Genomic DNA, 15,118 nt, shown 5'->3' on the forward strand with positions numbered 1-15,118 from the left:
ATAACCCAGCACATTCTGACTTAGTGCCTCTCCCCTAGTACGTTTAAAGGATATTTCTTTTACTGAACAGCTTTGGAACTGCAGCAGTAATAGAAACAGAATGAGAAATGGACCTAATATAGAGATTTGGGGGGGTCTGAATCACAGACTTTGAGATGCCATCCATAGAACATCCCCTAGTGCTGAAATCCATATAGATAGATGTGAATTGTTTTCTGGAATCCTTTTTATTTTTAATGTCTTGGGGGGTTTGCTGGTTGTTAGCTTTAACTTCCTTATCTAAAGGAAGATGGAAAATACTGTTCATTTCTGTAACCTTATGGAAAAATTATTGACACTCATTTTACCCAAGTTTCTGTTTGAAAAAGAAACTGGACCACACTAGGGACAGTGATGTGCCTTCAGAGCAGAATAAATGCTATTCTGTTTTCAAGGATTTTTTGTAAAAAATCATTCACCACCTATATTCTTCTTTGCCTCCACCCCTTACCAACAGCCCGGGGTTTGGATCACATTGCTGAGAACATTCTGTCATACCTGGATGCCAAATCGCTATGTGCTGCTGAACTTGTATGTAAGGAATGGTACCGAGTGACCTCTGATGGCATGTTATGGAAGAAGCTCATCGAGAGAATGGTCAGGACAGATTCTCTGTGGAGAGGCCTGGCAGAACGAAGAGGGTGGTGAGCCTTTTAACTTTCTTACTATTACAGATCATCTTCAGGACCTGCCCATTCAGAATCATTGGAATAACACTGGGAACCAGTGAGACTGCTTATCATTTAATATGATGTTTACCTGGTTTATAGCACAAAATGTAAAATAAAATAGTTGTACAGGTACTTAGCAGTTTTTCTTCTGACCACTCATAAGTGACATAATAATATGTTAATACTACTTTGTAAAAACTGATTAAAAACTGACTTCTGTTTAGAGCATTTAGTTTTCTGAGCAGAAACTAGTGTCCTGACAAAGGGCTGTTGGCAGTTTGTAAGACAGATGACTTTAAATCACACAGAAGCCATCAGATACCTGAAACAGTTCCGAACAAATACAAATAAGTATTTTCTCATTCAGAAAATTTCTTATCTTTAATTCATGTCTGTGGTGGTTTCTCACCTTTGTAATCAAAATTATTTTTACACTCAACTAGAGAAAGAACTCTAGCCACCATTTCTTCATAAGGCCCACCCATATTTTCTCAAGATTTTACTGCTTAATCCTAAATTCCTTAAGGCATTATATAGTTAGCAACCTAAGAGATTTCACCAATTTTGCTGTTGTTCTTTTAACATAAAGGTACCATTTCATTCAAACTTCTGGAAGATACCTTCTATATGTACTTTGCTCTTAGAGGATGTTACTAGAATGTCACTATAAGAAAGTCAGGTGTGAATATTTCATAAGTAAAATAAAGGTGACATATTAAGTATTTTAGCTGATAGATATGCACCAGCAGCCATATGTGTGCTCAGGGATATCCTAAGCAATTAATTTTATCAATTATTTATCTTGGACCATAAAGAGATACAAAACAGTTAAGAAAAAAGGATTAGCTTTTCTTAGCAATTTTCATTAAAATATAGTTGGCTTTTTTTTTGCATCTTTGAAATTCATTAATATATAATAAACATAATTACCTAAATATTATACCAAATGCTTCAAGAAATTTCTGTCATTCTGGCTATTAGGAAGACTTTAAAATTTCTCTCAAATTCAGTTAAATGAAGCAAATGTCAGGCAATTCTTTGGCTGTATAAAAATGAATAAATGAAAGCACAGTGTTATTCTTCCCAAATATGTTTTTCTTATTCTCACTTATTTCACTATATAGAAAAATCGAAACCTTTCATAACTTACCTTATACTGTGGAAATAAATTCCTTATAATATGAAAAAAGCAAAAAAGTATATAGTTGTATAGGATTCAGAGTTCATCATTTTGCTAAGTGTGTCAGGACCAGCCTTAGATAGAGAGCAGTTGCTGACATACATGGGAGAATTTTAGGGTAGCTAGGAATATTCCACTATCCCTCATGAGGAAAAAAAAAAAGGAAAGGAAAAAAACCTTGCTTCCAAATTGGAACATCTGGCCTGAAATCTCCATTACAGAGATTCACTCCCATAGTGATAAAGGTTTTCTTTCCTGTTAAAATATACTTTGCTCCCGTTTGGACTGTGAATAACAATAAACCTTTATCAGACATTGGGAGTTCCAGGTTCTTTTTTTGAAGGCAAGAAGAACAAGGAATAGGTGGCAGATTTGGACAGATGCATGTGAAAATGCCAAAGATAAGAGTAGGCTCCACAGTTTTAGTTGGGGGTGGCAGTAAGTAGCAAGATCTGTTATATTATTTAGAAAGAAAGAAAACAAACTAGATCATTGAAAAGATGGCCTTTTGGCCTTTTAAGAGGAGTATATAAAGGAATGGCTGAGAAATAACCTAGAATCCCGTAGTAATTATCACTCTTTCCTCTATCTATTCAACCACAGGAACCCATTCCTGTTCTTTTGAGTATCCTTCGAAGTTTAGACCATATTCCTGTCTTAAGCTACATTTGCCATCTTAGCTTAATAGAGTCCTGTGAAATTACAAGTGTCTATCCACCCCATGAAGACCTCCTTTAATATCCCCTTGACTTTCTCTGGCTGCTTCTATTTTTAAATCTTGCCTTTCTTCTTGTGTTAGTGTTCTCCCCCTTTAAAAATTTTTTAATGTATGATCACTTTCTCATCTTCTTTCAGATTGCTTTACTAAGCCTACTGTGTCAATAAAATCTGTCCTACCTTTCCCCAAATGCTGGCTTTGAAAGTTTCCTCCAACCAAAAGTAAATAAATAAATATAATTCTCTAATGAAGCTTTGGGTTTAACTTCTATTCCACTGTTGTATTTTGTATCTAGATGAATTTGACAGTTCATGACAAGAACTCTGTCGTGTTTTTTTTTTTTAATTTTTATTTATTTATGATAGTCATCACAGAGAGAGAGGGGCAGAGACACAGGCAGAGGGAGAAGCAGGCTCCATGCACCGGGAGCCCGACGTGGGATTCGATCCCGGGTCTCCAGGATCGCGCCCTGGGCCAAAGGCAGGCGCCAAACCGCTGCGCCACCCAGGGATCCCCGAACTCTGTCGTTTTTGATTTTCAATAATATTGAATGTGCTCTCTCTGCTCAGTAATGGTAACTCTTAAAAGTATAATAAAAGATCACTTGGGGAATTCCATTTTCTTAATCAGATCACGTTTTATGATAACATTCTGAATTTAATATTGAGCACTTATCAGGTACTCACATTCTCAAAGGTATTAGGCATTTTGCATAGAAGTGGTCCATGTTGTGAAGGAGTTTCCATCCAAAAAAGGTTTTGACCTACAACACAGATCTAGACTGAAAAACTGGTTTTCAACACCTAGCCACCCCTTTTTTGTAGCACATTTAATTTGAAAGAAATTCAGAAACTTAAGAAAAAATTCAGATACTTTAGCAAGGCATGAAAAATACATTGGGTTAAAAAAAATGAGATCAGACTCTTAGATGGTTTCTCTTTTCTTAGAATGTAATTTCGTTATATATGAAAAAAAATCTTGGGGTGCTGGTATTCAACTGCCAGAGATAAAAAGGAGGACAGGAATATACGAGGGATGGTAGGCCCTGGAAGACAATAAAATAGTTAAGAATATAGGCTCTGAAGTCAGACTTAGATTCAAATTCCAGGTCTACTCAGCTGGTTATATGTGACCTTGAACAGGTTACCTGACCTCCGTGACATTTGATTTCTTTATTTGCAAAATAATTGTAGTGATTCTCACCTCATGAAAGGATGTTGGAATTGAAATGATCAACTTATAATTATTAACCAGATTTAAAATCTCTTAATTCAAAATCTGTTGTTTGCTTGCGGTATGTTTGCAGAATAAGATTGTTCAGAGAAGAGCAGCTGGAGTGGCTCAGCAGTTTAGCGCCACCTTCAGCCCAGGGCCTGATCCTGGAGACGCGGGATCGAGTCCCACATCCCACATCGGGCTCCCCGCATGGAGCCTGCTTTTCCCTCTGCCTGTGTCTCTGTCTCTGTCTCTGTCTCTCTCTCTCTCTCTCTCTGTGTGTGTCTCTCATGAATAAATACATAAAATCTTAAAAAAAAAAAAAAAGATTGTTCAGAGAAGTGTACTTGTGACCCAGAATTATTTCATAATGTTTCTTGTTTGCCCTTTATGTTGATGTATCATGTTTCTTGCTCCTATTAGCTCCTCTTTAAAAACTATTATTTTAGCGTCACCATTGTAAATTTCCCTTCCTGTATTAACATAGAAGTAAAAGGCGGTTACCTTCCTGACAGGAAATTTTCTCAACTAATTTTCAAGGTGTATAATAGGAAGAGGGCAGGGGAGAAGCGCTCCTGGAGACATTGAACAATTAATTATATTGTAATGGAGCTATAGAGGGAGGAGTGGATGACTGGCCCAGAGAAAACATGATTTCTCTGGTGCCAGGATTACACTCAGAGGCATTTCTGCCTATCTCCACTTTGCAAGGCACAGTGCCAGTGAGAACAGCAGTTAGTACACCCATAGTGGGGTTTACTAGCTTCCACACCGTGTTTGGTGGGTTCTTAACTTCAGGATGAGGAATTAAATTTTTTACCCAGCAGGAAGTGATTGCCATTTACTGATTTTTTTTTTGTAGCAAAGATCTAGCTTGGGATATGAGTATTACAGAGATGTGCTGTCATAAGGAAGGAGATGGTAACAAATGTTGCTCACTGGAATCAAGGATAGGCAGTAAAATGCATGTATGTGTGTGCATAGCCAGGAACACACCTGTAAAAGAATGTCATGCCTTAGACTTGACAGCACAGTGCTCTTAGGCATCTTTTCATCTTCTTCTATACCTACTGCTGGATACTCCTTTGTTCCTTTTGCTTGCTGTCAAAATGAATTGCTCCTTTAAAGCTTAGCTACACCAATAACCATCAGCCTGGGTGCCTGAACTGCCACTACACCTTACCCCATGTAAATGAAGACTAGAAAACATAGATCCCCAACACAGAGGCATTCTTAACTGCCCACAATGCTTGGCTTTACTGACATGGGCACAGCTTTACTCAATGGGGGAAAGAAAGAAAAACAAACTGTGGGGCATTTGCCCAGTTCAGAGGTATAGTTATCATCACTAATAAAATTTCCAAAAGATAAGACTAATGAATCTTTGTGTACAGTTGTCTGATAGATCAGTTGATAAATTCTGATTATACGTATGCTATTTGTTTACCTTAATAACATTATACTCTGATGGCTGCATTGCAAATCATTGTGTTGACAATCGTATTGACCAAGTTCCTTAGAACCCAGAAAGTTACTCCTTGACATAGGACTCCTAAAATAAGGCTTAACCTCACACCTTTCCAGGCTAGTTATAACGATTATATGGAATTTTAACTGTGAAAACACTTTGGAAGAAATATGAATGAAGCTCCCTGTAAATGTGTAATTTTGTGATTTTTATTGGGAAATATTTGTTTTTTTTTTTAGGGGACAGTATTTAAATTAGGCTTAACCTCACACTTTTCCAGGCTAGTTATAGCGATTATATGGAATTTTAACTGTGAAAATACTTTGAAGCAATATGAATGAAGTTCCCTGAAAATGTGTAATTTTGTGATTCTTATTGGGAAATATTTGTTGGTTTTTTTAGGGGACAGTATTTGTTCAAAAACAAACCTCCTGATGGGAACGCTCCTCCCAACTCTTTTTATAGAGCACTTTATCCTAAAATTATACAAGACATTGAGGTAAGAATCTATGTATGTATGTATATTTGGGTATTTGCCAAATACTAGAGAATCATCAACATTCTTCAGTAACAGCATTGTTTCTGCAAACCCATTACGGTTTATTAATGTGGGTTAAAAATAAATTTAAGTATATAGAGGAGGTAAAATATAGTAAATTGCCAGGTTAAAAGTTTAAAGAATGTTATAGCAGTAAGACTGTTGAAGTTGCACTTATAATCTGATACTCAAATATATTCTGAATTGAGCCTCTCTGGAAGTTCACTAGTAGAAATGGCTACCACATATGTATGAGAAGCACTAAGTACATAACCTCATGTAGTACATACATAGCTTGCCCTCTGTTGCCCTCTTTTCACCAGGTTTATCATTTAATTGAGTTATATGTGGGAGAGTTCTAGAAAATAAATCTTTAATAGTTTTGCAAATGGAAAAATGTTATGCAGTTTTAAACAGTAGCTTTTTAAAAACATTTTTAGTTTGCCTTAAGGTTTATATATTTAATAGAGTGAAGCATTGAGCATTTGTTATTGGTTGCCAAGAAGGTCAGATAAGAATTTAGTCCTGGTCCTTTCCTAATTACTGCCTCTTTACTATTCCTTCTCCTCAGACAATAGAATCTAATTGGAGATGTGGAAGACATAGTTTACAGAGAATCCACTGCCGAAGTGAAACAAGTAAAGGAGTTTACTGTTTACAGTATGATGATCAGAAGATAGTAAGCGGCCTTCGAGACAACACAATCAAGGTGAGGTCTGTTCAGTTATGGGAGGGTAGCCGAATGAGCAAGAGTGTCCACATTAATAAAGCAGTCCAAGCATCATCTCTAAGCATTATTTCAAGAAAGTAAATGAGAGTTTTAGGTTCTTTTCAGTCCCAAAGCCAGAATCATTTCCTTAAAGGACAGTTACCTGCTTCTTGCCAGAAGCACATCCTGGGTTAAATTCTCTTCTTAAAGTGCACTGAGTGTGCTATCACTCCTTTGGGCCTCACATAATTATAGGCTATCTCTGTTCCTTGATGAAAAGGATAAAGTCTGCATTAGTATTGAAGCCACATATATATAGGTGCTTTGCTATACCTATAGAAAAGAATGCATTCCACATTGCTCTGGGCTTTGATTCTTTCGGGGAATCAAACACGTAATAGAGCCAACAAGTCTCAGCAGCACCCCATTATCACATTGATCAAAAGGATCTTGTTTGCCATCCTAGATCTGGGATAAAAGCACGTTGGAATGCAAGCGAATTCTCACAGGCCACACGGGTTCTGTCCTGTGTCTCCAGTATGATGAGAGGGTGATCATAACTGGATCATCGGATTCTACGGTCAGGTAGAAAATTTCAAATGATCTTTTGAACTCTGGAATACCATATCTCCTCTGTTCTTTGTCATAGAAAGTTAGTAATTTTGTGTATAGCTGCCTGAACACAGTTCTGAAACTTCATAACTTAAGAAGAATAAACCATCAGCTCTCCACATCATTGTCCACCTAGAACTAGAAAACTTGATTTAGGAATGATTAAGGCAAGTTTACATTTTTTTCACATTGAAGAAACTACATATTCTATTTTAATTTGGGGGAATCATCCATTATAGAAACTTGGTAAAGCTTGCATTTGTTAGAAAAACCACCTCACAGGGAAATGATGTGAATGGAATAAAGCTTCCTTTCAGGTGGTTATAACTGTGGTATAGGCATGCATTATCTCCTTTGAAATGTGTACAGGTGAGCACTGCGCTCTCTTTGCCAGCACCTCCCATGTTTTCCCTGCAGTTTTTAATTGCAAGCTTTATTCAGGGAGGGGCCCTCAATTTCCAGAGGCATTAGTGATTTGATGACGCAGCCATTATGCTGCTGGAGTCCGGTGTAGCTTGAGTTCTGGGTACCAGCAACACTGCTGGAAACCTCTGTTAGGAGTTTTGCCTTAAGCCAAAGGATTTAGCAAACATAATGCATCAAAAGTAACTTAAAAAAAAGAAAAAAGAAAAAAAGGCAGTTAACTGCATTGTTAGATTCTCTGAAGTTAAATGTTTACCATTCAAAATTATCCTCTGTGAATAGGAAAGGCTGCTGCTGTTTCTTATCTTTTGACTTAAAGGCATAGCAAACTCAGTTCTTAGAGTTATCGACATTTAACATTTATTGATGCTGTGGAGTGCCTCAAGGAAGCTAAAACATTGTAGAGACTAACATCATTTATAGGGTAAGGGACAAAATTATTTTCTAAAAGATGGGGTTAAATTGAAAAAGGAAATGTGTTATGAAAATCAAAGTAAAAATACAAAAATAGAGTAATCAAAGTAAAATATATCATTACACAAAATTCTCAAGCTATCCAAAGGTCCCACACTCTGCCCCCATTTACTATTCTTGATCTTGACCCCCATTCAAGGCACAGAAATGGGGCCTTAGATTTAGAGTATAGCTCATCTTGGCGCTGACCTGTATGGTGAGACTGAAAACCCAGCATTATTAAGCTAAAATCCACAGTACTACGTCAGTCTGTTACAGAAGCTTCTTAGCCTATGTCAGTTCTATTTCCTGAGGGCTATTGATGGGACACTAATGCTACTGCTATTACTCAGATTCCTATTTTAAAATGTATCTCATTAAAGATAGCAGATTGAATGTCAAGTTTTATAATAACCTTGAAGTCTGGGGCCAACTTGTAGGTGATGGTGGTTACATCCTCATTCATAACCCCCATAACTCACACTCAGTAGTGTGTCTGAAGAATTTCACATTGGCAGCATCCTATCCCTTCCTTTTCCTACTCTCCTAGTCCAGCCCTCTATCTATCAGTTCCGCATTGGCCATCATAACTCTTCACCTCAGCTCAGCCTTAAAGTACACTCTGCTCTCAGGATGGGTAGGGAATGTGGTGGTCAAATAGATTATAGCCAGGAACATCATGGAAACCTCAGATAACCTTCTTAATGTCTTTGTTCCAGGGTGTGGGATGTAAATACAGGTGAAATGCTAAACACGCTAATTCACCATTGTGAAGCAGTTCTGCACTTACGTTTCAATAATGGCATGATGGTGACCTGCTCTAAAGACCGTTCCATTGCTGTATGGGATATGGCCTCCCCAACTGACATTACCCTCCGGAGGGTACTAGTTGGACATCGAGCTGCTGTCAATGTTGTAGACTTTGATGACAAGTACATCGTTTCTGCATCTGGAGATCGGACTATAAAGGTAATGGGGCATTTTTCAGTAAGTCCCCAACTTAGAGTAAGGGAGTTCATGTAAAAATCTGATCCAAGGAAATTTCATATTAAATGTCAGTGTATAGTAATTTAATATTTAATTCAGATACTAGTCTATGTGTAAAAAGGCAACAAGTGAGACAAGCTGTGTGAAAATTTTGGTTGGTGTCTATTCCTATAAATAATGGTGAGTTTAGATGGGCAGGGGTAAATTTAGCTTTAAGAAAGTTTGTCTGCCAACCAGACTAACCCCCTAAGAGTAAATCAATTTGAGGAATTCTCATGTGATAGCAGCCAGGTACAAATTAGCCCTATGTTATTGTGAATTAAACTTGTCCTTTTTTTCTTTTCTCTTTTTGATTTGGTTTGGTTTGGTTTGAGAAGTTGACTTACCGCTGTTGGCTCAGTGCTGTTTTCTGCTTTTCCAAGACTCCAGTTGCCATAGATCTTACTAGTAAAAGCATCAAATCTACTGCCAAATGCAATTTCTCTTCTAGGTATGGAACACAAGTACTTGTGAATTTGTAAGGACCTTAAATGGACACAAACGTGGCATTGCCTGTTTGCAGTACAGAGACAGACTGGTTGTGAGTGGCTCATCTGACAATACTATCAGGTGAGCAGCAAGTGCCTTTACCCAAAAGGGATCACTTTTACCCTGTCATTCATTGTTAGAGAGAGCAAACAAATTTTCAAGTGTATGATATTTATAATGTTTTTCTTTTCTTTTTTAAAGATTTTTATTTTCAAGTAATCTCTACCCCAGCATGGGACTCCAATTTAAAACCGTGAGATCAAGAGTCAAACACTAGCTGGGCATCCCAGATGTTTTTCCTTTCTGTAGCTTCTTCTAGGTTAAAAGTTTGCCACAAAAAAATAAAGTTTGCCCCAAGCAGAAAGATAGCACAGCAAAGCCTTTTGTTGATGTGTTTCCTTTCTATAATAGTTTTATTACCTGTTTTAAAGGTAATGAGGAAGTGGACAAGAGTGATAAGTAGATGGAGGTTGAAGGCCCTCCTCTTTAAATTCCTCCTGTGTACAGTTAAAAAGTGCTAATAAATAGCCAAAGGCCTTTTCTCTCCACCAATATTCTTAAAAAAAGAAAGAAAGAAAAAAGATTTGTTTCCCTACTAGAAATTGTACACTGTTTTCTTCACATTACATAATTATCCAGGGAGTTTCTAGCCTTTGAAATTATGAAGAATCCACAGATTGAAGTACTTTTTGGTGTTTTCCCTTCACAAAGATGAATGAGAGATATGAATAGACTTTGGAAGATTTATCAATCCTTTCCCTTCCTTCAAAAAGTACTAAGAAGATAAAAAGGCTCCGTTAGAAAACAACAGAGCTACTGTTAGGTCTAAGGAAATTTTCATTTCATTTGGATTGGTCCAAAAGCATATAGTTTTAAGATTTTATTTTTTTTTAAGTAATGTCTATACCCAACATGGGGCTCAAACTCAAGCCTGAGATTAATCAAGAGTTGTACGTTCTTCTGACTGAACCAGCCAGGTGCCCCCAGTTTTTTTAATTAGCATGTAAGCATTTTTGAGAACTTGCTTTTGTTTCCATTATAGAGAAAAATTGTCCTGGACAATGGGTGAAAAGAGAAAGTGTCATTAGTAACAGAGGTGGACATACTTTGTGAGGGCAGGATATCACTGACACTATGCATCTCATTCTTTTTTTAAGATTTTATTTATTTATTCATAGAGACACAGAGAGAATAAGAGACAGAGACACAGGCAGAGGGAGAAGCAGGCTCCTCACAGGGAGCCCGATGTGGGACTCGACCCCAGGTCTCCAGGGTCACGCCCTGGGCTGAAGGCGGCATTAAACCGCTGAGCCACCCGGGCTACCCCATGTATCTCATTCATACTGGTGATTTCAGGAAGCATTACTTTTCTTTTCTTGGTCATTTCCTTCACAGGCAACTGGGTACATTGAATTCATCCTTTTTATGCCTTGGAGACCCTGGTTACAGACTTATATAAAGCATTGTGCTTTGAAAATATATATTTCATTTTAACTTAAATCATACATTTTTCTGTCTGAGTTATACAGCAGAAAGGAAATAAATTACATTGAAAGCAATACATTTTTGTATGAGTATTGATTGATTTTATTTTTGTGGAATTTTTTGAAGACATATGAAGTGTATTATAACATGCCAAGCTTAGAAAAGAATACATGAAAATTCACTTGACTCAATTTTCTCTTCCAGATTATGGGACATAGAATGTGGTGCATGTTTACGAGTGTTAGAAGGCCACGAGGAACTGGTGCGTTGTATTCGATTTGATAACAAGAGGATAGTCAGTGGGGCCTATGATGGGTGAGTTTGCTAACAGGGTTTAAAAAACAAAATGTACATCTTGATTCCTCCTACCGGAGGATGTTAAATAGAGTATTTCCCTGACTCTAAAAGATTATAGATTTTACAGAAAGGATCTGATACAGTATTTCTTGTGTCTCATCTATGTATTCCCCTCTGCTTTGTTTACTTTTCTAAGATATTTTTCCCAGTCATTTAATTGCACTTGTTTCCTGGTGATTTTCATTAACAGTTTAGTTATTTAGTTATGCATTCATCTGTTTTGATTCACCTATAAAGCAAAGAACTAGGAAAACCCAGTATACCAGGATATGTGTGTAAAATAATGACTTATTAATAGAACTGAAATATTGGAGGCAGTATCTTTGGGGCATAACGTGGTAGGCTCTTGAATTTGATGTCTTTGAGTAATTCCTAAAAGCGCAGCTCTCTTGTCTTCACTTCTCTTAACATTTTAGTGACAAGTTCAGTAATCTTTGTTTTCTTCGGTCTAATTTCCAGTGGTTTTAAAATCCATTCATGTTGTGAATGGATCCCATGTCCAGCAATGCTAAGCACATAGTAAACTCACATAAAAGTGTTTTTACTTATGAAGGCCTCTTTATTATTTCTTCTTGTCAGGATGCCTGACATGAGGGAGTGGAAGGCTATAGTTTACATCTTGGCAGCTTTTTAAATATTAGAAACTACCTTACTACAGTACCTTAGTTTAAGAGCTGGCAGTGATTAAGACAACTCATACAGTAGGAACAGACCATTTTCTCTGCTTTGAGTCAGCCATCACTGTTCTACCCGTAGGAGATTGTTCAGGGTGTGAGAACATACTCCAGTTACATGGTATTTTCTGATTGCCCTGGTTTTTATCTGTACCCACCTTTCTTGGGTTTTGTCTGTTATTTACCTTGAGGAGACATGACCATATGTTTGGTTCTTGGAAGAGCTAAACTTTTCTTATTTTAATCAAAATATGGGAATTTGTATAAACTCCAGAGTATTTCAGTGGGCTCTAGTCCTCTGGTACAGGTTACCTGGGCCATTCTTAGAATTGACCAGAAAGAAGATACTTCACAATTGTAGGTTTCTAGGTCTAAGTGATCTCTTCTATCAGTCTTTAAGAGTCTAATATATAAGATCTCTTCCTGACCCCAAAGTATGGTATAACTTTACCATTCACTTAAGCTTGGTTAGAGCTAACCTATTTCTCATTTTTAGGTTAAACCTGTACATTTTTCCCCTGTTAAGACCAATAACCTCTACCCAAGAATGAATGCAAAAACCAAGTCTCCAAAACAAAAAAAGTTTTTATATATTCCTGTGAGCTGCATTTATCATATAAATTACATTCATCAAAAAAAAAATTACATTCATCATACCTATTTGCCATAACTTTTTGCTTTTTCCCATGGTCCCTTAATTTTGCTTTTAATTAAGATTTTTGTCCCCTTTTGGATCTTTAGAAAAATTAAAGTGTGGGATCTTGTAGCTGCTTTGGACCCCCGTGCTCCTGCAGGGACTCTCTGTCTACGGACCCTTGTGGTAAGAACCTTGCTGTTTAGAGGGGGTTGTGGAACAGGAAGGGAAAGAAATGAAACATTGATGTGGTATGGAATACAGATCTGGATTTGATAGTTAGAAGCTCACGAAACCTACTACTAAGTGGAAAGGCAACTAATACATGACAATAAAATATGTTTTTTTTAGCGCCTTTCATCCAAAAGTGCTTTAGAGACTATGTATAGAGAGGAATGTGGCAGCTGTTTAACAGCTGCACAGCAACTCTACACCACAGTTTAGTACAGGAAGTGAATAAGGATTCTGTATCCACCAGAAACAGTAGGGGGTACTTAGGGAGAGAGAACATAATTACTCAAATTGGAACCTGTCCAGAAGCTGAGGACCTACACACCTGTGCCTGCAAAAAGTGTCATGGGAGTCTGTGTGAACCCCCGGTCAGCCCCCTGGCTCTGCAGCCTATTCAAGGCATGCTGCCTCCAGCAACATGAATCCCATCTCTTTTATTCCTTGCCATAAACATCTTGACATTTGAGGAAAGAAGTGACTCAAAAGGAGGAAAGTCACCTTTGAAAGCGCTAAATTCTTTATCATGGTGTTCACCAAAGGCCCGGATGAGAAAATGGCCTAAGGTTAAAAGCTGCTGCCATTGGAAAAAGAAAATTAGGTGGGGCACCAGGGAGCACAACTCAGGGTAAAGATGAGAGCTAGCATTTGAAGCCCAGTGTTCTGAATCCTAACTCTCAACATTTGGCAGCCTCTGTTCTGGAGAAGAGAGAGAGAGATGTTTCTTTGTCTTCCTGGTTGGATTTAAAGCTCATTGTTGCAGCATCAGACCTACTTTACCTGCATGTTTCAGACATGTTTTTTAAAATGTATACTTTCATTCATTTAAAATTAATCTAAGTCTAAATGAGGTGTAATTTACATACAGCAAAATTTACCCTTTTTCAGTGTGTTTTTCTGAATTTTGCAGTGTGTAAACACCTTGATTGAGATCTAGAACATTTCTAACACCCCAAAAATTATACCCCTTCATAGCACTCCCCTCTCCCACACCCCTAGCCACTATTCTGATTTTTGCCATTTTACGAATGTCCTATAAAGTAAGTCATACAGTATGTAGCTTTTTGCATTTGGCTTTATTCACTTCATTTGAGAGTCATTCATGTTGTTGCATGTGTTCGTGCTTAGTTCTTTTGTATTGCTGAGTAGTATTCCACTGTGTCAATGAGCCAGTTTGTTTATGCACTTACCAGTTGAAGGACATTTGGAATACTTCCAGTTTAGGGTGATGCTGAAAACATTCCCATACAGGTTTTTGTGTATACATACTGTTTTCATTCCTCTTAGGTAAATACCTAGGAGTGCAGTTTCTGGATCCCATCATAAAAGTGTGTGTGTGTTCAAATTTATTTTTTTTTTAATTTTTATTTTTGTGTGTGTGTTCAAATTAAAAAGAAACTACCAAGCTGTTTCCCAAAGTGGCATTTTGGGAGTTCACAAATGCAATCATTTTGTATTTCCACCGACGTAATGTTTGAGAGTCCCATTTTTCCATTTTTCTACATCCTTGACAGCACTTGGTATTGTCAGTTTTTTAAGAATTATAGCCATTTGACTGAGTGTGTAGTGGTTGTAGTTTTAATTTGCATTTCTTTGAAATTTTATGGTGTAGAACATCTTTTTATTTGCTTATCTTTTATGAAGTGCCTGTTCAAATCTTGTCCTCATTTATTTATTGAGTTGTCTTAAGTTTTTAAAAACTGACTTATTAAAAAAAATAAAAATAAAAACTGACTTATTGGTATGTAATCAAGATATTTAAAATGTGCAACTCAATAAATTTTGATGTGTATATACACCAGTGAAACCATCTACTTCAACCAAGATATGAACATATCTTCATATGTTCATATGCCTCCTCTGTAATCTCTCCTTTCCATCCCACTCCCACACCACTTCCTGTTACTCCAATCCCCAGGCAAACACTGATCTATTTTTTGTGAATATTGATTAGGTTGCATTTTCTAGGTTTGCTTGTTTGTTTGTTTTTAAGATTTTATTTATTCATTCATGAAAGACAGAGAGAGAGAGAGAGAGAGGCAGAGACTTGGGATCAGAGGGAGAAGCAGGCTCCATGCAGGGAGCCCAGTGTGGAATTCCCATCCCGGGATTCCACGATCATGCCCTGAGCCGAAGACAGACACTTAACTCCTGAGCCAGCCAGGAGTCCCAGCATTTTCTAGGTTTTATAAACGAAAT

The 15,118-nt window shown here is 37.3% G+C and overlaps 1 protein-coding gene across 6 annotated transcripts in view; it reads left to right on the forward strand.

Annotated features, from left to right (window-relative positions):
• The window catches only part of BTRC (beta-transducin repeat containing E3 ubiquitin protein ligase), a 182,105-nt gene that overhangs the window by 158,815 nt on the left and 8,172 nt on the right, over positions 1-15,118 (forward strand). For all 6 annotated transcript variants that reach the window (XM_055300183.1, XM_055300186.1, XM_055300182.1 and 3 more), the window contains 8 exons: positions 497-683; positions 5,694-5,790; positions 6,401-6,538; positions 7,005-7,123; positions 8,746-8,995; positions 9,504-9,622; positions 11,231-11,341; positions 12,799-12,877. In XM_055300183.1, the coding sequence (XP_055156158.1) occupies positions 497-683; positions 5,694-5,790; positions 6,401-6,538; positions 7,005-7,123; positions 8,746-8,995; positions 9,504-9,622; positions 11,231-11,341; positions 12,799-12,877 (1,100 nt within the window). The remainder of the gene's footprint in view (positions 1-496; positions 684-5,693; positions 5,791-6,400; positions 6,539-7,004; positions 7,124-8,745; positions 8,996-9,503; positions 9,623-11,230; positions 11,342-12,798; positions 12,878-15,118) is intronic.

This window comes from Nyctereutes procyonoides, unplaced genomic scaffold (assembly GCF_905146905.1).
Source record: "Nyctereutes procyonoides isolate TBG_1078 unplaced genomic scaffold, NYPRO_anot_genome, whole genome shotgun sequence".
Lineage (NCBI taxonomy): Eukaryota > Metazoa > Chordata > Mammalia > Carnivora > Canidae > Nyctereutes > Nyctereutes procyonoides.